Source organism: Juglans regia, chromosome 3, assembly GCF_001411555.2.
Source record: "Juglans regia cultivar Chandler chromosome 3, Walnut 2.0, whole genome shotgun sequence".
Lineage (NCBI taxonomy): Eukaryota > Viridiplantae > Streptophyta > Magnoliopsida > Fagales > Juglandaceae > Juglans > Juglans regia.
Genome location: NC_049903.1, coordinates 15,259,052 through 15,282,070, shown reverse-complemented (window position 1 = coordinate 15,282,070; position 23,019 = coordinate 15,259,052). Strand labels below are relative to the sequence as shown.

The 23,019-nt window shown below is 36.3% G+C and overlaps 1 protein-coding gene across 1 annotated transcript; it reads left to right on the top strand.

Annotated features, from left to right (window-relative positions):
• The first annotated feature begins 20,638 nt into the window (after window positions 1-20,638).
• LOC108980267 (berberine bridge enzyme-like 18) lies at window positions 20,639-22,392 on the top strand. Its single transcript, XM_018951128.2, has one exon. The coding sequence runs from the start codon at window positions 20,639-20,641 to the stop codon at window positions 22,238-22,240; it is 1,602 nt and encodes a 533-aa protein (XP_018806673.2). The 3' UTR covers window positions 22,241-22,392.
• The last annotated feature ends 627 nt before the right edge of the window (window positions 22,393-23,019 follow it).

The following is a 23,019-nucleotide window of genomic DNA, read 5'->3' as shown; positions in this document are numbered from 1 at the left end:
GTCTGAACGTTAGTTGATGAAAATCACTAGAAAATTATGAATGTCCGAACGCCAAATTTCTTAACTTCCGAACGTTAGGAAAATTAGTGCGGGAAATTTCCTGCTCAAATATGGTAACACTTTACTGATATGAACGTTCAGATGTTTAAATTAGATGTTCGAACGTTAATCTGTAAATCTACGTACGTTCGAACGGAAAATTGTGATACGTTCGAACATAAAAATAAAAGTGCGGACAATTTACCGCTAGATTTCATGTTATATCATAAGAAGTGTACGTTTGAACGTTTATTGAAAACGTCCGAATGTTCTGGGCGGGAATAATTTTTGTTTTTCATTACGTTCGAACGTCATCTAAAAATATAACGTTCGAACGTACAAGTTGTACGTTCGAACGTTTGAACTAATAATTTTAGAACTAAATGAATACGGCGGCTCATTTCTTCTTCTCCCGTGTGCGCAACAGAGAGAGAGAGAGTTGAGAGAGAATCGTCTAGGCACGAGGCTCCTGTAGGAGAGAGAGAGGGAGAAAGGGTTAGAGTGAGAGAGAGTTGAGTTAGAGAGTGATGTGAGTTAGGTAATACGAGATTTAGAGCGAGAGAGAGTTGAGTTTTGGTAAGAAAAAATTATTTTTCTTGTCTTTTTTTTGAATTTTATAATATTTGTATTGTGTTTTTATTATATAATATTTCTAATAAATTAGTATTGTATTGTTTTGAAGGATTGGGTGTTTTGGCAAGTTGGAAGATTTTGATTTGTAAGAGGATATTGTGAGTACTAGGTATATTTCTAAATTTTATCAATATGCTGTTGTGATTTTATGCTTACTCTTGAAATATTGTGATTATTTTTTGTATAGTTTGTAAATAGTTTGTGAGTTATTGTAAAGATGTTGTGATATGGATTTGAAATATTGTGATTATTATTTGTGAATGACGTTTGAATATGTTTACATTGTTAGAAATATATTGTCCTTAGGCTTTGTTAATACATGTTTATTGCTTACTCAAGTTTAGAAATATGTTAATACATGTGGCATATTATTTTATGCTTCCTCTTGAAATATTGTGATTATTATTTGTATAGTTTGTAAACAGTTTGTGAGTTATTGTAAATATGTTGTGATATAGATTTGAAATATTGTGATTATTATTTATGAATGACGTTTGAATATGTTTACATTGTTACAAATATATTGTCCTTAGGCTTTGTTAATACATGTTTATTGCCTACTCAAGTTTAGAAATATGTTAATACATGTGGCATATTATTTTATGTTTACAATTGAAATATTGTGATTATTGTTTGTATAGTTTGTGAGTTATTGCGAATATGTTGTGATATGGATTTGAAATATTGTGATTATTATTTGTGAATGACGTTCGAATATGTTTACATGTGGCATGTTATTTTGTGTTTTTTGAATTTGTTCTTTAAGAAGAAAATTATAAATTTAGGATTTTAATTTAAGTAAAAATTAAAAACATTTAATTTACATTTAATATGAGACTTAATATCTAACATTTAATAAGTATAAATAATATATTCAAACTAATTTAGTTATTATTATTCTAATTATAACTATAGTATAAAACTTGATTTAAAAAAAAAAGATAAAAAAATTATATAACTTAACTATATATAAAATATAATATATACATACAATAAATATAATTAATAATTACTTATTAAGTATGATAATTAAAATTCAACATTAAGAATGATAATAATTAAAATGTTATAATAACATTTGAAATTAAGTATAACAATTAAAATAACTCTTTAAGAATTATAATAATTAAAATTATATTATAACCTTTGAAATTAAGTATAACAATTAAAATTATACTTTAAGAATGATAATAATTAAAAGTATAATATAAACTTTAAAATACTCTTCAATGAAAAAGTCTTGAACCTACTAAATAAGTAGAGTTGGAATATGTAAATATATTTAGTTATTATAAACTAAAGAGTAAGTAAATAAAGATCAAATAAATGCTTATATAAAAATTATTTATTTATTGTCTATATCACTCAATTGTGTATAACAATTAAAATTATAATTGTGGAATGATAATAATTAAAATTATATAAAATCTTTTGGTATTTAGTCTAATTGCTTGAGTACTGTTATAGTCTCTCCGGCCTTGACTAATCTCCTCCGGTCTTGACATACACTAATTGAGAGTTATCAAGACTGGAGAGTCTATGACAATTAAGAAATTAGACTAACATTTAGATATGGTGTGTCATTGCATAAATAACCTTAGACCCGTTTGGGAATTAGTGTACATTTATGTGTCCACTAATTCCTGAATTGTCCAGGGACAGTTTGGGATTATATTATCTGTATTGCACATTTTTGTTACTCGCTACTTTCCACGTTTAATATGAAGTTTCAGTGTCTTCCTCTACTGTTCTTCGGGTATACTGTTCGTAGGGTCACAATCCCGATATTTGAACATGTATACTTGGAGAACTATGGGGAGGTGTTGCCGAAATTTCTACTAACGTGGCAAGTAGTAGATTGACGAGATTTGTGCAATATTGAGAATATAATCTCGAATGGGATATGACCAACTACCTTATCAAAAAAGCAATGAGAATTGGAGCATGACATGCATGTGAATTTTCAATGTACGTGTTATTAATATATATATGTTTTTAGAAATGGACAAAAATTGGATGCGTCTAGGCGATAGACTTGGAAAAGATTATGTACCCTATGCACATGGAGTAAGAACGTTCATTGATTTTGCATGGGCCTCTGCTGATAGCGTTTTTGGTAACGCAGATTTTGATGCAGAGGATGCTGAGGGCGAGCCTAAGGATTTGGCTTCGCCCAAGGAGTGATTTTGGGATCACTAATTTTATTTTGGGACTTGTATTATATTTTATTTGGGAAGACTGTATAACTCTTTTAAACCATTTTTACTAATGTTTAAATTGTGTTAACAATTCTGGTACTTAGTTGACTTAAATTATCCGCTGCATTGTTTTTGTACACTGTTGCATGTATACACACTTGGCACTATTGTTGGGATGCGTGACCGTATTGTCACCATCTGGGTGTCTTGATTCCCGCATTCTTGTACATGGGGGTCGGGGGCGCCACAGTCTTTTAATGCATTTTTTTTTTGTGAAGAATTATTTTAATTAACTTAAATATTGGTTCTCTTGTTTTGAATTTATCAGATTTTTCGTTGGATTTATTTTATAATTCTTAGGTTGTGAAATTTATTTTGATGTGCTTTCTTGATATTAATTAGTGTTTACATTTAAATTTGCTCTTTGCTTTAATGAATAATTTTATTAATTTAGGGTTGCAGTGTTTTTATTTGGCTCTTATTTATTTTTTATTTATTGTGCCTTTTTTTTTAATTTCTTTTGTTGGACTCTTATATTTTCGGACTGGGCCTTTTTGTGTGTTTTATTTTTTTTTTCTTTTCGGCCTAGCCCCTTTGGTCCCCAGCCCAATCTGTGACAAAGCATTGCCCAGTAATTTCTCCCCCTAAATGGCTGTGTTTGGTCCAGCCGTTAGGGCTTCTTCATCTATTTCCTTCTCCTGCGTCGTTGCTTCTCATCCCTTCCATTTCAGATTTCATTTTCCCCTTTCTTCAATCCGTGCAGCTACTGCTTCTTCTTTTCTCCTTCATTTTATGTCATTCTTTCGTCTGTTTTTCATTGAGTTGATGTATGCAGTGTTCCTTCTTCCTCTCTACCTTGTTTTCGGATTTTCCCCTCTGCAAGTCAGCAAACGCCACCACTCATTCCTCCATCTTCGGCTGGTAATGTTTCCATCTCCATCTCCTTAATTTTCCCCCTGCAAGTCAGCAAATCTCTTCCTCTTTAGCATATATTTTTTCATTTGTTTTTCGCTCCAATTGCAGGTCTGTCCATGAGCCTCATTGTTATGCTTTCTCTTAACTCTTCCTTACTAAGTTCGTGGCTCATGCTTGTGATTTATTCCCATTGCATTTCCCTTTTTGTTTGGTCCTTCACTGCTCTGTTTTGTCTTTTTGTCGTGCCCTGTTTTTGCCATAAAAGCCATGAGCTTCACTCGTATCTTGGTGATTTTGGTGCTTGCCGTGAGTGCATGTTCTGCTATCTCTTGTTGCCTCTCAGTTTCCCTTGGTAAGCCTCTGCTGCTGCCCATCTCCTCATTTTCTTTTGTTTTGAGCTAGTTTTCATAAGAAGGAAATATACATATGTTTGTGTATCTCAGTTACTCTAATAATATTAGGTGTTTTCTCTTTTACCATTTTGCCTTCTTTGGAACACAAGAGTTAATATTATGCTTATTGAATCTGAAAGCTCGAGTTTTGTTTTATGTGGGTTATAGTCTATTTTGGGCATAGATGTATGGGCTTATAAACTAAGCCAATGTATTGGTGCTTTAAACAAAATATTTACAAGTTGATCATGTTGTAGTTTTTATATGTTAAATTCGCTTTGTATGAGTTTTGTTTTAAATACAAATTGAATAAATATTTGAAAGATATTATAAGTATTAATATTTTTAGAAGTACATAGTGGTGCAAGGTTTCTATTTTGAACGCTTTAAAGAGATACTAATTAGTCTAATTTTTATTAAATGAAATATTTGCCCTCCTACTTTAACCAGTTTTGTTTTAATGAGCCTTTAAACCAGATATGTATTTTGAGACATAATTGTATCTATTACTAATATTATGTAATTTTAGAAATATTCTGAGTTTTATAGTTATGAGGATATTGAGGAATTTAGGAAGTGATAGTATTTTAGAATTAAGAGAAATCTTAAGTTTTTTAGGAACTAAAATAGGTACTTCAAGTGTAATATAAGATTTATCTGTTCACTGGAGATTTATTTTAGTTACATGAATTTTTATGGGTGACAATTGGCAATTGTTCAGCATTGTTGTGGAGAATTTCTGAATAAGCTAAGAAGCTCAGGTAAGCGGGGTTCTTATGCTAGACTTTACATAAAAATAAAATAGACTGAGGTCAATTTTGGAAAATGTGCATATTGTGTTATGAAAAGAAATGTTAAAAGATCTCAGTTATTTGTTTTGCATTGCTCATGAGATTCTGTATAAAAATAAAATATTTTCTGGCATGACTGGTGTAGATATGAGCTTATTTTTGGCATTTTGTTATTGAACTCGGAAAAATATGAGCAAACATGAAAATTGATAATTTTTGCATGTGACGTGAAGATATTCTTCTTGGAAAATATGAAATTATCTAAATTTGTTCAGTACTATGTCTTGGAATGATTTGGCATTTGAAAAACCTTTGACATGACATTATGATTATGTTTTGACTTGACTTTGATTCTGTTTTGCTCTGATATGTGTCCCTGTCACGGGATATAATAACAGCCTCTGGCCTTATCACGAGATATAATAGTGATGTTTGGCCCTGTCACGGGACATAATAGCGACCTCTGGCCCTATCACGGGATATAATAGTGACCTCTGGCCCTACCACGGGATATAATAGTGGATTTTTGTTCTACATGCAATCGCTTTAATATTCATGGTGATTTATGTTCTACTTGGCTTTTCGTATAATGCACAACCGTACCACGGGGGTTAAACATGACCTTCTGTTTTGATATGGCATGATGAGATAAAAATGTTCAGTCATGTTGTGCCAAAGGATTATTTGAATATGAAAAGTTGGTTTCTGAATATGAAATGTTTGAAATATCGCTCTGATTTTCTGATAATATGTATTTTTGAGATATGCATAATTAAAACTGAAATGTTTTGTTTCTGCATTCTGAACACTGTAAAAATGCTCATAAACATACTAGCATATGTCCTCTTCTTACTGATTTGTTGATAACTCGCCCTTATCTCCATAATATTTTTCAGATATTTTTTATGGTCCAGCTGGAGAACAAGAATATGGAGCATTGGAACAGTCTGATGATCATAGATAAAAGAGTGCTAAGGGTACGAGTATTTTGGAGGATCATATTTAGTAGTTTTATCTCTCGTAGTTATTTTGGTACGTCAAGTTATGAATAATTTGGGTCTTTGTGGATATGTTATTTGTTATATTGAGGTCTTTGTTTAGTATTTATGTGGAATGACATGGATTTTTGGATCGAACAAATAAGTAAAGTATTTTGTGGAGTTTTTGTTTGTTTATTATTGATTATTGGAGATGTTCTTGAAGAATAAGAGTTAACTCTCTAGACCTCCGAGAACGGGACGTTACAAATCAGTTAGTTGCCATTCAACTTTTCTTGAGCCAAAACAAAGCTTAGCTTGAATATGTCTTTGAGAATAACTTTGAACATATAAATCAACCTCATCGAGCCACAACATGGCTAAACCCCCACTCCTTCCCAAACAATCAACTCCGAAAACACTCCTAAAATATAACTTATGTTTGATTCCTTCAAGATTTTTTTGGTTCCACCTAGTTTCAATAAGGAACAACACATCTGGCCTCTTTTACTTCACCATATGGCAAAGGTTTGAATTGTTTGGGGGCTGCCAAGCCTCCGACAAGTCCAGCTTAAGAGATTCATGGCTATCAGTGGGCTTGACTAGCAACCTTGACCGATACATCCATAGGTGGGATGCTCAATTTTTTCTTGGAAGACATATTCCTAACTCGTTTATACAGGTCACGTCTTTGGGGGTTATTTGTAGGGCTACATTAGTGGTGAGACTTCTTAACTTGTTTAGGGTATTATTGTCTATTTTTGTTTAAGTTGTTACCGTTATTAGTCGGGGCTATAGCTAGTAGTGGAATTGGTCTTGGGCCCACATTAGACTTTAGTATGTGGGGTTAGATAAGGGCAACTCGGAGACATATAAATCAACCTCATCGAGCCACAACATGGCTAAACCCCCACTCCTTCCCAAACAATCAACTCCGAAAACACTCCTAAAATATAACTTATGTTTGATCCCTTCAAGATTTTTTTGGTTCAACCTAGTTTCAATAAGGAACAACACATCTGGCCTCTTTTACTTCACCATATTGCAAAGGTTTGAATTGTTTGGGGGCTGCCAAGCCTCCAACAAGTCCAGCTTAAGAGATTCATGGCTATCAGCGGGGTTGACTAGCAACCTTGACCGATACATCCATGGGTGGGATGCTCAGTTTTTTCTTGAAAGACATATTCCTAACTCGTTTATACAGGTCACATCTTTGGGGGTTATTTGTAGGGCTACATTAGTGGTGAGACTTCTTAACTTGTTTAGGGTATTATTGTCTATTTTTGTTTAAGTTGTTACCATTATTAGTCGGGGCTATAGCTAGTAGTGGAACTGGTCTTGGGCCCACATTAGACTTTAGTATGTGGGGTTAGATAAGGGCAGCTAGGAGATATATATGTTGATTTCAAAAGTCTATATGATCATGTAATGGAATGGTATTAAATTGTTTATTTAAATACATATGTGATGATGAGAATATATTACCTATCTTCTAGGGAAGATCATATAGACACGTTTGCTTCTTGATATCTCTTCTAAAACTTCCCAAAAAAGTATATTTTTGTAAGGCTAAAGAATAATGCTATTTAAACAATAATAAGATTTCTTTGGTTACAATTTACACTATTGTTACTCATCACTAATTGTGAGATATTCAAGTTATATATATTAATATATATATATATATATATATATATTGTTCAGAACAACTGGTCAATTATATAGCTAGGTCATGTATATAAAGTTCCTTTCATGTGTTTGGAGATCAAGAATCCAAAACTACCATGTGTTTTTGTAAGGAAGAAGGCTCATCATGATGATGATCATCCAGATGATGGTCTTTAATCATGATGAGTGTGAAAATTCTGCAACACGAGTAATGAAGTACCACCGCATGTCTTCTAATTCTACTATACTTTATGCATGTGCATGGTTCTTACACAAATATATATGAGAGAATTTGTGAGTTCCTCAAGGGATCATGCATGATCATCGATCGATGAAGATATGCCAAATTAATTAGTTGTTTTTAACGAACTCAAGTCAGTTTATAATTAAGTACTGCTTGATCATGTATTGTACTGATCATCATATATAATGTTCAAATTCATTATCATATATAAAGTCGTCTCGTAATTGATCTTGATCGCGTGTACTTTTTTACTTTTATCGATCATCCAAATCTCATATTTGAACAAAATTTCTCCCCCATTTAATTAATTCCTTAATCTCAATGTATATATGTGTTTGGTATACCAATATACAGCTTAAACCAACTATTAACTTAGGTTTCCGTTCCTATATACCTTAATTTCTCGATTGATGTATATAATATTTATCTAAAGCTAACTTTTGGGTTCACGAGTTTCCCCTTCATGGGATATATATATATATATATATATATATATATTCACCTAAATATCTGTACGTTTTGTTAAGAGCACTACTCTACGTACTGAGTGTTTAAGATGATCACAAGTGTTTTAGCGTTTAGATCATGTTCATGATCTTCAAGGCCGGGGAGTAATTGATGATCACTACATTAAGATGCATGCATATTATATATATATATATATATATTTATATATATATATATATATATATATCTTGTGCATATATGTTTTCTCCCGATAATTTGTGTTGTGCTAGCAGCTTGCTGTTATATATGTGCAATATTAGGACTTAGATTAATAATTAAGGTCTTAATCATTAGTACTTAAATAAAAGACAAATGGACTCTGAGCACTGCTTAATTTCGGAGAAAATAAGTTGAAATTTAATCTAAGTGTTTCGTAAGTGAATACTAATAATTTACTACCATTCCACAAACAGTTCACTACGGTAATCAACTATTCATTACCTTTTTTTTTTTGTCCTTTTTTGTCCAATAAGCTAATGGATTGATCACTAAATGAAGCACTCCTCAAGGGCAATGGGTTTAATTGCTACTTATAACCTTTGTTCTTGTTGGGGATAACTGTAGATCTAAGACTAACTCGAAGTAAAGTAGCGGAACTAAACGAAAGAAAAGATGACAATCACACAGAAAGAACACCAAGAATTAAGTGGTTCGACTCAAAATGAGCCTACGTCCACTGGGGGGGTCGGTATCGGAGATTTCACTATCAACAAAGATGGAGTACAGATGAATACAACAAAACTTCACAAGGAAGTTATCTCTCAAAACTCACTCTATAACTTCTCTCTCAAGAAAACACTAAAAACAAGACAAAAAAGTGATTTCTGAAGTTATCTAAGAAGTGGGCGCCGTTTGGTATTTATAGGAACAGAAATGTTCACTTCTGTGAACATTGGCTCGAGCGAACACTCGAGCGAGTGTCGAGCGAACGTAGGTTTTCTGTACTTCGCTCGAGCTAACACTCGAGCGAGGGTCGAGCGAAGCTCTCGAAACTCTCTGACTTGATCTCGCTCGAGCTGGGTGTCGAGCGAGGGTCGAGCGAACACTCTCTGACTTGATTCGCTCGAGCTGCATGTCGAGCGAGGGTTGAGCGAAGCTCTCGAAACTCTCTGACTTGATCTCGCTCGAGCTGGGTGTCGAGCGAGGGTCGAGCGAACACTCTCTGACTTACTTCGCTCGAGCCAAGTGAACCTTCGCTCGAGCGAACCTACGACACATGCACTGTTCCATCTGATTCAAGCCACCTCATAACAAATCTCCACCTTGGCTTGAACTCTGCCAAAAACACAAAAAACCTCTGATCACAAAACCAATCCCCACCACCAAATCCCTTACGGGAATAACAAACTGCAAACACCAATCAAGTCCAAACAAAGTTTGAACTTGTATACTGCAACTGGCTTAGTCATCATATCTGCTGGATTCTCTGTAGTAGCAATCTTCAGAATCTGTATAAGACCCTCTGTAACAATCTCTCTGAGAAAATGATACCTGACATCAATGTGCTTCGTTCTCTCATGATACATTTGATTTTTGGTCAAATGTATTGCACTCTGACTGTCACAAAATACTGAGATCCTATCTTGCTTCAAACCCAAATCATTGACCAGGCCTTTCAACCAAATGGCCTCCTTAACAGCCTCTGCTGCTGCCATGTACTCTGCTTCGGTAGTTGATAAAGCAACAGTGGATTGCAGTGTTGCTTTCCAACTAATAGCTGACCCACACAGAGTGAAAACATAACCTGTCAATGATCTTCTCTTATCTAAGTCTCCAGCATAATCAGAATCAACAAAACCAGTAACTTTGGAACTGAGATCGACATCTCTATCAAAAATTAACCCAAAGTTCATGGTTCCCCTCAAATACCTGAGTATCCATTTCACAGCCTGCCAGTGAGTCTTACCCGGATTAGCCATATACCTGCTAACCACGCTCACTGCCTGTGAAATGTCTGGACGGGTGCAAACCATTGCATACATGATGCTGCCAACTGCGCTGGAATAAGGAACACTAGCCATGAACCGTTCCTCTTCATCTGTCTGAGGAGATAGGCTAGCTGAAAGCTTAAAGTGCGTAGCAAGTGGTGTACTTACTGGTTTGGAATCAAACATTCCAAATCTCTGAAGCACTTTCTCAATGTACTTTCCCTGGGACAAGTACAACTTTCCAGCGTTCCTATCTCTGATGATTTCCATTCCCAAAATCTTCTTCGCAGCACCTAAGTCTTTCATTTCAAACTCATTTCTGAGTTGGGTCTTTAACAAACCTATGTCAGATATGCTTCTAGCAGCAATAAGCATATCATCAACATATAATAGCAAATAAATGAAAGACTTATCAGATAATTCCTTATGATAAACACAACTATCATAGTTACTTCTCAAATAACCATGATCAATCATAAAGGAATCAAACCGCTTATACCATTGCCTTGGCGACTGCTTCAAACCATATAAAGATTTCTTCAATCTGCACACATGATCTTCCTTGTTTTCAACAATGAATCCCTCTGGCTGATGCATATAAATGGTTTCTTCAAGTTCACCATGAAGGAACGCTGTTTTAACATCAAGTTGCTGCAGCTCTAAGTCATACAATGCTACTATGGCAAGTAGCAATCTGATCGAACTGTGTTTCACCACTGGAGAGAAGACTTCATTGAAGTCGATGCCTTCTCTCTGACTAAAGCCCTTAGCAACTAAGCGTGCCTTGTATCTTGCATCGGTATCACCCTGGATTCCCTCTTTTCTTTTGAAGACCCATTTGCAGCCAACAGTCTTCACCTTCTTTGGCAACAGAACCAAATCCCATGTTTGGTTTTTGTGAAGAGACTCAATCTCTTCAGTCATAGCTGCGCACCACTGAGCAGAATCTGCGCTCTTGACAGCTTCAGAATAACTGGAAGGCTCCTGACCGACAATATTCTCTGCTGTAGTAAGAGCATACATCACCATATCTGCATGAGCATATCTCTGAGGTGGTCTAATCTGCCTCCTCTGTCTACCAGTCGCTATACTGTAGTCTTGCTCATCTTGTGCGCTGCTACTCGGATCAGAATCATGCTCATCTGCAATAGCATGATCTTGGGCGCCACGAGGCAGCCCTTGTGGTGCTTCAACCTGAAACTCCACCTGCTTTCTGACATCCTGTTCTTGTCCTGTAGACCCAGTAATCTCCTTTCTCGGAATAAGCATGGATTTTTCATCAAAAGTGACATCCCTACTGATCACAAACTTGGGTGATTTGGGATCAGTACACCACAACCTGAATCCCTTCACCCCACTGGCATACCCAATGAATATGCCCTTCTTTGCCCTTGGCTCAAGTTTTCCATCATTAACATGGAAATATGCAGGACAACCAAAAACTTTCAAATTCGAATAATCAGCAGGAGTATCAGACCATACCTCATTCGGAGTCTTCAAACCAATCGCTGTGGCTGGAGAACGATTGACCAAGTAACAGGCTGTGTTGATTGCTTCAGCCCAGAAATCCTTACCCAAACCTGCATTAGAAAGCATGCTCCGGGCTCTCTCCAAGAGAGTCCTGTTCATCCGTTCAGCTACTCCATTTTGCTGTGGAGTATGTCTAACTGTACGATGTCTGGCAATACCTTCATTCCTGCAGAATTCATCAAACTCACCTCCGCAGAACTCCATACCATTGTCAGTGCGAAGTCGCTTGATTTTCTTGCCCGTCTGATTTTCAATCAAAGCTTTCCACTGTTTGAAGTTAACAAATACATCGCTTTTCTGCTTCAGAAAGTAAACCCAAACCTTCCGTGAGAAATCGTCAATGAACGTAAGCAAATACTGAGCTCCACCTTTTGACGGAACTGAAGATGGGCCCCAAAGATCAGAATGAATATAGTCCACAGAACTTTTGGTTCTGTGAACCCCTGTAGAGAACTGAACCCTACACTGTTTTCCAAACACACAGTGTTCACAAAAATCCAGTTTCCCTATCTTCTGATTACATAGCAAACCCTGCTTACTCAAAATTGACATCCCCTTCTCACTCATATGACCCAAACGCATATGCCACAAACGTGTGACATCTGAATCCGGATCATCTGAAACAGACACTGCAGCTGCACCTGTCACCGTAGAGCCCTGAAGGAAATAAAGACCATTTGTCTTATCTCCCTTCATCACAACCATAGAGCCCTTACTGACTCTGATAGCTCCACCTTCACCAGTGTACTTATAATCCAACGAATCAAGTGTGCCCAAAGAAATAAGATTCTTTTTCAAATCTGGAATGTGTCGAACATTAGACAATGTTCGGACAATTCCATCAAACATCTTAATTCGGACCGAACCAATTCCAGCAATTCTGCAAGCCATATCATTCCCTAACAAAACGGAGCCTCCGTTGACCGATTCATAGTTAGTGAACCAGTCCCTCTTGGGACACATATGGAAAGTGCAAGCTGAGTCCATGACCCACTTGTCACTAAAGCGACTATTTGAGTCGCTAATTGCTAGAACGAGGTCTAGGTCGTTAGACCTATCATCAGCAACACTGACGGCATTAGATGAACTAGTGCCGTCCTCTCTGTTTTTCAGTTTTGGACACTCATTCTTGTAGTGGCCAAACTTATGGCAGTAATGACATTTGACGTTCTTCTTACTGAACGTTGTTTGTGAACTGCCCCTGGATTTCCCCTTATTCTTATCTGAACCCCTGTCATTTGATCTACCCCTGCTTGAGGACCCATTAACAAACAAGCCACTAGCTTGTTCATTTGTGTTCTTCACACTCAATTTATTTCTCAACTCCTTAGAATTCAAAGCAGACTTTACATCTACCAAGGAAATTGAATTTCTACCATATAACATGGAATTTACAAAGTTCTCAAAAGATATGGGTAATGAACATAAAATAATTAACGCTTGATCTTCTTCTTCAAGCTTAATATCTATGTTCCTAAGATCCATAATGATTTTGTTAAATTCATCTAGGTGTTCAGTAATAAGAGTACCTTCCTTCATTTTTAGAGTGTATAACCGTTGTTTCAAATACAAACGGTTTGTGAGAGATCTTTTCATGTATAGATTCTCAAGTGCCGACCAGAGACCAGTTGCAGTCTCCTCGTCAGCAACCTCTCTTAATACTCCATCAGATAGTGACAAAAGGATAGCACTGTGTACCTTTTCTTCTTCTTCTTTCGAAGGAGCCGGAGAATCTTCGGATATCGACACCTCTAATACTTTTGACAAGCCCTGTTGTCGCAGTAAAGCCTTCATCTTGATGCGCCATAAACTGAAACTGTTCTGACCGTCAAATTTCTCCACTTCGAACTTAGCCATAGCCATCCCTCCAGATCTGTTTGAGCCAAGCTCTGATACCAGTTTGTTGGGAATAACTGTATATCTAAGACTAACTCGAAGTAAAGTAGCGGAACTAAACGAAAGAAAAGATGACAATCACACAGAAAGAACACCAAGAATTAAGTGGTTCGACTCAAAATGAGCCTACGTCCACTGGTGGGGTCGGTATCGAAGATTTCACTATCAACAGAGATGGAGTACAGATGAATACAACAAAACTTCACAAGGAAGTTATCTCTCAAAACTCACTCTATAACTTCTCTCTCAAGAAAACACTAAAAACAAGACAAAAAGTGATTTTCTGAAGTTATCTAAGAAGTGGGCGCCGTTTGGTATTTATAGGAACAGAAATGTTCACTTCTGTGAACATTGGCTCGAGCGAACACTCGAGCGAGTGTCGAGCGAACGTAGGTTTTCTGTACTTCGCTCGAGCTAACACTCGAGCGAGGGTCGAGCGAAGCTCTCGAAACTCTCTGACTTGATCTCGCTCGAGCTGGGTGTCGAGCGAGGGTCGAGCGAACACTCTCTGACTTGATTTCGCTCGAGCTGCATGTCGAGCGAGGGTTGAGCGAAGCTCTCGAAACTCTCTGACTTGATCTCGCTCGAGCTGGGTGTCGAGCGAGGGTCGAGCGAACACTCTCTGACTTACTTCGCTCGAGCCAAGTGAACCTTCGCTCGAGCGAACCTACGACACATGCACTGTTCCATCTGATTCAAGCCACCTCATAACAGTTCTTATAACAATATATAAATAAATTGATTCACTAAATGAATCAATTTATTTATGAATCAATTTATAACCTTTGTTCTTATAACAATATATAAATAAATTGATTCACTAAATGAATCAATTTATTTATGGGTGCCAACCCTAGCTTTTCAATTTGTCATTGGGAAGAAGAAAAGGTAAGAACTTGCTTAATTGTGCATGATTCCCATTATGATGCGACGAACTATTTAGTTCAGCTCAATGATTTGAAGGTGGAGTAGTGTTCATGGCATGCATGAAGTACACAGCGAGCTCAAGGTTAATTGCTCATGTGTTTTGGTAATTAATGTTTTTATTTCATGGAAATAAATATGCTATATGTGCCCTATTGACCACAGGTTCTTTTAAGAACCTTTGATCCAAACCCTTTTGCTCTTTTATTCCAATATTATTTTTGTAGTCTGTACATTTAACTCATGATGATGATGATGATAATCATGATCATGAATTCAAGTGAAAGAACCAAATCAAAGCTAGTGATCATGAAAATGTGGGTCAACGTATTAAGGCCTTTGTGCAAATATTTCTAGAACAAATGAATTAATAAAACTTTTTATGTTATTGAGATACAGAAAATAAATAAATAATTGAAATAACCTTTTTCCACTTCTACAACTTTTAACAATTGAATAACATAAATTCTGTCAGTGGCTCGCTGACAGATAATTCAATTGATGCGATCGATGTCTTGTTTAAATCTAATATTTTGCTATTGAGCTTATTCATCTATTTGGACTTTTCTTGGCTCAGCAGCTTTGCATGTTCCTGTCACAAAAATTATTTTGGTCATTTGACATGATGTCTTTAGTTTATTTTCTTGATTTTTTAAAAAGGTTCTACATAGAGATTTCTTATGCAGTTGCATGCATGGTTTCAAAGTCTTGATATCCTTCATTGTTGCAATGACACAAACAGAGATATCTTGCTCTAGATATGATTATTTACTACCTAGTCACTAATGATATAAGTACACTGAAATTTTCTGTTTTAGAAATCAGTCGCTTCAAGAATTTTTTGATATTTTTCATAGTATGCAATAAATTTATTCTCTATGAGGGAAAAAAGACCATGATGAGTTTAATCAATTGCTGAAAAATTTTCTAGCACGAAAGTCACATCTATGTTTGATTAACCATAAAAAGTTTATAGCTTTTATTTCCTTCATTATATACATGATTAGTCTTTTGAGTTTTTCGAGTACTTCAATGACAAGTATGTGTTACTGATAGTTGATGACCTTTGTAACACCCCGTATTTTAGTGTATTTTTACTGAATAATTATTTTTATTTATTCAAAAATTTATTCTCTTATTTTAAAATTTGTTGGATTTTTAGTGAGTTTATTTTTATGATTTTAATTTGATGAAAATTATTTTTATGTGCTTTCTTAATATTTATTTATTGTTATGCATTTAAATTGCTTTTCATATTTAGTTAATTACTGTGAGATTTAATTATTTTAATTTGACTTTACCATTACGTTTAAATTATTTTATTTAACTTGTAGTTTTGAAATCGTTTCCGTTAGATCATTTTTGTGACCCAAGTTATGAGGATTGGACCTCATTTCTTTTCCCTCCATTTTTCTTTCCTCTCCTTTTCTTTTCTCTTTCTTTTCTTTTTCCCTATTTCTCCTTCAGCCTCTCCCACGCGCGACCCAGCTCCCCCTCCCTCTCTCCGTCCGTTTGCTTCTTCTCCACCTAGCGCCGCCGTGAGCAGGCAGTGACCGACACCGCCCAGCCCGTTAGCTTCCCCAGCCGCCAGCAACCTTACCCCACCAACCTAAGCTCCATTCGTACAGCCGTTAGCCACCACGAGCCCATTGAAGCAGCGGGCACTCTTTCCGCCGCTGCGCCGCCGTCACACCACCATTGGCCACCATCTTCTCACCACATCATCCTCGACCTCTTGGCAACCCATTGGACCCAACCCCACCTCCGATCCGTCACCGGTGAAGCACATTCATCAACATTTTCGATTTGGGTATTTTGGTCTTCTACCGCTGCCCACACCGCCACCCACGGCCAACCTTCACCACCACTAGCTTCACTGACAACCCTAGGCCCTACCCTATCATTTTTGGGTCTTCGTTTGCCTCCATTGAAAAGTGGGTATCTGTGACCCACGGCCACAGTGTATTTTACACTGTTCTGCAGCTGTTTTTCCACCTCTTGCAGCTTCGTGATCCTTTGGAAATTGCTATATTGCACTGTAAGTATTTCTCCAAAGAACTTTCATGATTTAAATGTATTTTTACACTAACTCATTTCACTGTATTTGGTTGGACATGTCGGACTGAGTCCGAGGAGTATGGGGGTTGGATGGTTTGGTGATTGGAGTTGTTTGTGTGATTGGGTTGGTAATTGTTGGTTTGGATATGGTATTGTTCATGTACATTGCATTTTGCACGCATGATCATGTTTGTAAAGGAAACTGGGTTTTCATGTATTGCATTCATGTTCATGTGTTTATGAAAACTTGGTTTTCATGTGACAATGGATTTTGGGTGCGTGTGTATCACGACCCCAAGCCGAGATGGGGCATTATCTAGGTGGAGCTCATCTGGTCACTCGGGAGCGGAATACACTGTGTAACGTCCCCTGGATTGTCGCTGGGCGACAATGGGATCGGAAGAGATGGTCTCGTGCCGACTCCGTGGTCCTTCTGCTGGTGGGGACTAGAGGATGTCTGGCCATGAATGCGCTGGGCGCGGAACTGGGCATCGCTTGTTGCGTAGTGGGTGCTTGGCCATGAACGCGTTGGGCGTGGAACTGGGCATCGCTACGAAGTCAGGACGTGCGGATGGTCTCTAGGGGAGACCATGGTGCATAGGGTAATAATGGATTAATTGGCTATTTTCTGAAAAAATAGTGTGTTGGATTTTATGTAAATCATTTTCTGGGAAAATGTTTTACGGATATTTTGGGCCAAATGGGATTTTGGCGTCTGTTGGAAAATAATCATTTTCAGGGAAAATGATGTTTTGAGGAAAATGCATATTTCTTCATATGCATGCATATTGGTTGCATTAATGCATTTTCATTACGTGGTTATTTGGGTTATACTTCTTACCTGAGGTACCATTTTGTGGTAACGCAGATTTTGATGCAGATGAGGAGGACGAGGGCGAGCCTGAGGAGACGGCTCCACCCAAGGAGTAATCTGGGATCACTGGCTTAGTTATCTTATTTTACTATATTGTATTTTAATTTTGGATGACTGTATAACTACTTTTTAAACCTCTATTGATATTTAAATTGTATTTAAATTCTGGTACTTAGTTGACTAATCCGCTGCATTATTTTGTACACCGTTGCATGTACACATACACTTGGCACTTTCGTTGGGATGCGTGACCGTATTGTCATCATCCTGGCGTCTCGATTCTCGCATCCCTATACGTGGGGGTCGGGGGTGCCACAACCTTGCCTTTAAGTACGTGAATATATCTTAGTGCTTGGGTGCCTTCTTTTCAAATTTTCAATGCTTATAATTGTCTTTGATTAAAATGACAAAACACTTGGATGGGAAGTGGGACGATTGGGTGGTTTGGCATGGGATCATACTAGCCATGTTTTTGTCACTTCATCTCCCAATTTGATTAATTTACATCGCAACTACTTGTAACTAACAACATGGATTGAGTTTGATAGCGGAAGCCTATCTAGGTCCTGCATATTAATCTTGGAGGTTATATATATGTATCTATCAAATTATATGTCATGCTGAGTTCAATGCATATCTACTAGTTCATGATGATCATGTTAGGTCACAAGATTGTTAAACAAAATTATGGGTTTGTCAAGTACTACAAATCATAAATTAATAATAATATGAATTCTTTATGTCATATTTGTAATTTTTCACTTGCTAACTTTTACAACTTCTATGCAGGAGCGAAGTTCTATAAACAAAACAAATAGATCAAAGTTAAAAATTCATCATCATGCAGGCTTAAGATCTTTCCATCGCCTCTCTCAGAAATTGGTAATGTACTTTTTTTTTAATTTTTTTTATTCTACGTAGTTTGTTTTTAATTTAGACTTTATATCTTAACAATGTCTCTTATAGAAAGAGTCAGACACCAATTTTGATCTGACAAAATTATATGCTGCATCACATACTAATAGTAATGGAGAGTGGACTCATCTCGATTCTCGTGAGAAGTATATAAGTATTATAATTTATTTTAATTAACCATATTTAAATTATTGTGTTAATATTAGTTTTATATGTTGTGTGTAGGATAAAATGGTTACCCTCCGTGCTAAAGTTGCATCAGATCATAATTCATCAACAAGTGATGTTGAAATTTTTACACAATTTTTGGATCAATGTTCGGGCTACTTGAGGGGTTTGGGTCTCTATGTAAAGCCTTTAGGCTCTTCATAATCGTCAACCACTACTGTCATTGCGTTAGAGAATGCAAATTCTAGGATTGAAGAATTGATGGTAAAACAACAGGGGTTAGAGGCTCAATTGACGAAACAAGCAGACATGGAGATGCGCATAAAACAATAAGAAGATCAACAAAGAGAGCTGCAACTCCAAATGCAAGAACAACAAAGACAAATGCAACTTCAAATGCAGATGCTTATGCAACAATTCAAGCCTCCAAACAATTGAATTTCATTAGAAGTGTTTTTGCATATTGAACAATTATATATCATGTACTGATAAATTTATTAGTATTATTAGTATTTTATTTATTTAGTTCTGACTTATTAGATTAGTATTATTTATTTAAACAATTTGTAATGTATTTTTGAAAAATAAATATCTATTTGGTTTTAAGTATTGTCCAAGAAAATAATAATCGTTCGAACTCTCATCAAATGTTTGAACATAGATAAATCGGACACAACCGTTCGAATATTGAAATTTTGAGTTCGAATGGTAAAAAATTTCTTGCCGTTCGAACGCTTTAGTATAACTAATTCACTATTTGCGTTCGATCATCAATTTTTTTGTTCAAACATTTCTTTATGTGTATTTGGTCGAACGGACTGGTATCGATCGACCGGTCATGAAATACCCGTTCGAACCATTCCTCATTGTTCAAACGTTATTTCCGACGTTCGAACAGATTTTTGAGACGAATTTAATTCATCCCAGAAAAAAAATCAGTTCGAAAGTGATCGAACCGTCTAGCTTAATTTCGTCCCAAAAGATATTTTTTCGGACAAATTTGTGATTTTCGTCCCAAAATACCTTTTGGGACGGTTTTATAGGGACGAACTTGGGACAATTTTTTTCGCCCAAAAAATATTTTGGGACGAAATGCCAGTCTTTTGGGACAAAACTTTTCGTTCCAAAAGACCTTATTTGTTGTAGTGACTTGGGTCTTGTTCGTTTTTACAACTCCTCTCAACTTATTTAATCTAAATATTACAACTTTCTCAAATTTTCACACAATAAAATTTCAATTCAACTTTTTCAATTCTAACAATATTTTATTCAAATTTTAACTTTAATCTCAATTTATCTCATCTGGAAAAACAAATGAGGCCTTAAAGAAAAGGCCGTACGATAACTACTTTAGAATTAATAAAGTCCTTTAGTAGAATCAAAACGAACATTTGTAACGAATTATTTGCAACAAGAATAACTATATACTATAAAAATAAATTCATTTTAGCAGAAAATAGTTACTTTCGTAAGAAATAGCCGACCATAAATAAGTAATTTTTATAGTGAATATTATTGATATATATTATATCTACACGCAGCATATATATGCGTGTCTGTGTGTTTATCCATATCATAATATATATATATATATATATATATATATACACGTATGAATGTGGTCCAAAATTTACACCAAAGAAATTTGATGAAGAAAAGAGACAAGTTGCATGGTCAAAGTTCAATATTGTACGTCAAGTTGCCATGGGATTTGGACTTTACAACTTGCAGACGCTACCTTCGAATTTTCTCTGTTCCGATCTATTTAATTTCTTGTGGCGATTCATCTCTCCAATCTGGAAGGTGGAATGGCCTGCAAACTAACCTTAGAAAATACAACATGCGAAAGATGTTACCGCCGTAACGTTCACGTACGTACATTAAATTTCCAAGTCTTAAACAAGCAGCGGATCCTCCTCATAACACAATAAATAATGAAGCTCGCATCCAATTTCTAGCGCAGAATTAAACACAGACAAGAATGAAGTTTCTTAGAACATCAGTGCTTGCATTTGTTTTTACTTTTTTCTCATATCTATGGGCAACTTCGGCTCACACTAATGAAGACTTCCTTCAATGCCTGACCCTTCATGCTGGAAACTCCAGTACCTCCTCAATTTCTAAAGTCATTTACACCCCCACCAATTCCTCATATTCATCTGTATTGGAATTCTCCATACAAAATCCTAGATTCTCAACACCTGCCACCCCGAAACCTCTAGTCATTGTTACGCCATTGCATGTCTCCCAAATTCAAGCAGCCGTTAATTGTTCCCAAAAGCATGGCCTGCAAATCAGAGTTAGAAGCGGTGGCCATGATTATGAGGGCCTTTCTTATGTGTCTGATGTTCCATTTCTCATAATCGATATGATAAATCTTCGATCAATCAATGTTGATGCAGAAGATGGCACGGCTTGGGTTGAATCCGGCGCCACTATTGGTGAAGTTTATTATAGGATTGCCGAGAAAAGTATAAATTTTGGCTTTCCGGCGGGACTTTGCCCGACTGTGGGTGTTGGTGGACACTTCAGTGGGGGAGGGTATGGCACCTTGATGCGCAAATATGGCCTTGCTGCAGATAATATTATTGACGCACAAATGATTGATGTCAAGGGTAGAATCCTTGACAGAAAATCCATGGGGAAAGATTTGTTTTGGGCCATTCGGGGAGGTGGAGGGTCCAGTTTTGGAATCATTGTTGCATGGAAAATCAAGCTGGTTCATGTTCCATCAACTGTGACTGTATTCACAGTTAATAGGAACTTGGAACAAAATGCAACCAAGCTTGTTTATCGGTGGCAACAAGTTGCAGACAAAGTTCATGAAGATCTATTCATTCGCGTTGTGTTAACTGGTGCCAATTCTAGCCAAGAAGGGAGGAGGACAATACAAGCTTCATTTAGTTCCTTGTATCTCGGAGGGATAGATAATCTCCTTTCATTGATGCAAGAGAGCTTCCCTGAACTGGGTTTGGTAAGAGAATATTGCACTGAAATGAGCTGGATTGAATCAGTCCTATACTTTGGAGGATTTCCAAGTGGCGAATCCCTTGATGTTCTACTAAACAGGACTCCTCTAATAAGACGCTTTTTCAAAGCAAAATCTGACTATGTGATGGAACCTATTCCCGAAGTTGGCTTGGAAGGGATTTGGGAGAGATTTTATGAGAAAGAGGCAGAAACAGCATTATTGATCTTCACTCCCTATGGGCAGAAAATGAGTGAAATTTCGGAGTCTGCAATTCCTTTCCCCCATAGAGCTGGTAATATCTATAAAATCCAATACTTGGTCTATTGGGAAGATGAGGGAATTGCAGCATCTGAGCGGCATATAAGTTGGATAAGGAGGCTGTACAGTTACATGGCTGCCTATGTTTCGAAATCTCCAAGAGCTGCATATATGAATTATAGGGACCTTGACATCGGAAAAAATAATCCAAAGGGCAAGACAAGCTATAGACGGGCAAGTATATGGGGTGCTAAATATTTCAAGCAGAACTTTAACAGGTTGGTTCATGTGAAGACTATGATCGATCCTACTAATTTCTTCAGGAATGAACAAAGCATTCCGGCTCTTCAATAATCTTGGTGATTAGTGGTGATATTTAGAGATCTATATATATGATCTCTAAATTAAAGATTGCATGTACTCGGCGATAACGCCTTTTTCTCTACCTAGCTATTTTCACCTATTAATCTTCCATTTAATATGCACAGCTAACGGCTATATATGGATACCACACGCACGCACACACTGGATTGTAAAATTTTCTGGTTAATTTTCACAGATCATGTTCAAATCTTTCTCATAATTATTTATATGAATTATATTTTGGATCCGTTTGTTTATTATTTGGTTATATATGAATACATGAGCAAGACTCAATTGCTAATTAATTAATTATGAGATTTTAAAAAGCAAGTCTTTGAAAAATATTTCCGGTCATAAGCACTAATAATGCTTTCGTTTTCAGCATTTTTGACATTGATGGGCACCGCTAGCTAGCAAGTGAGAAGGGGAAATCAGCACGGATCATTATTGTCAATATTGTAACACGTTATATCTGCATGGATATTCCCGACTCAGTCACATGCAATCCAGGCATTCAACCCGGCCAACTCTCCCTTCTGTGCCACCTGAGAAAAAAAGTATTGTCTTTACGAGAAGAGTGGGGCTACTCAGCCGCCTCACTTTTTTTCCTTTCATATTCTTTTAATATATCTAAATATTTTTAAAAGATAAAAAATATATACTAATATACTTAAAATTACTTCTTTAATCACTAAATAAAAACAAAAAAACAAAATTTTTTGACCAGCGGTCAAATGGAGTAATCAAACTGGAGAGGCAAAGTAACGTTT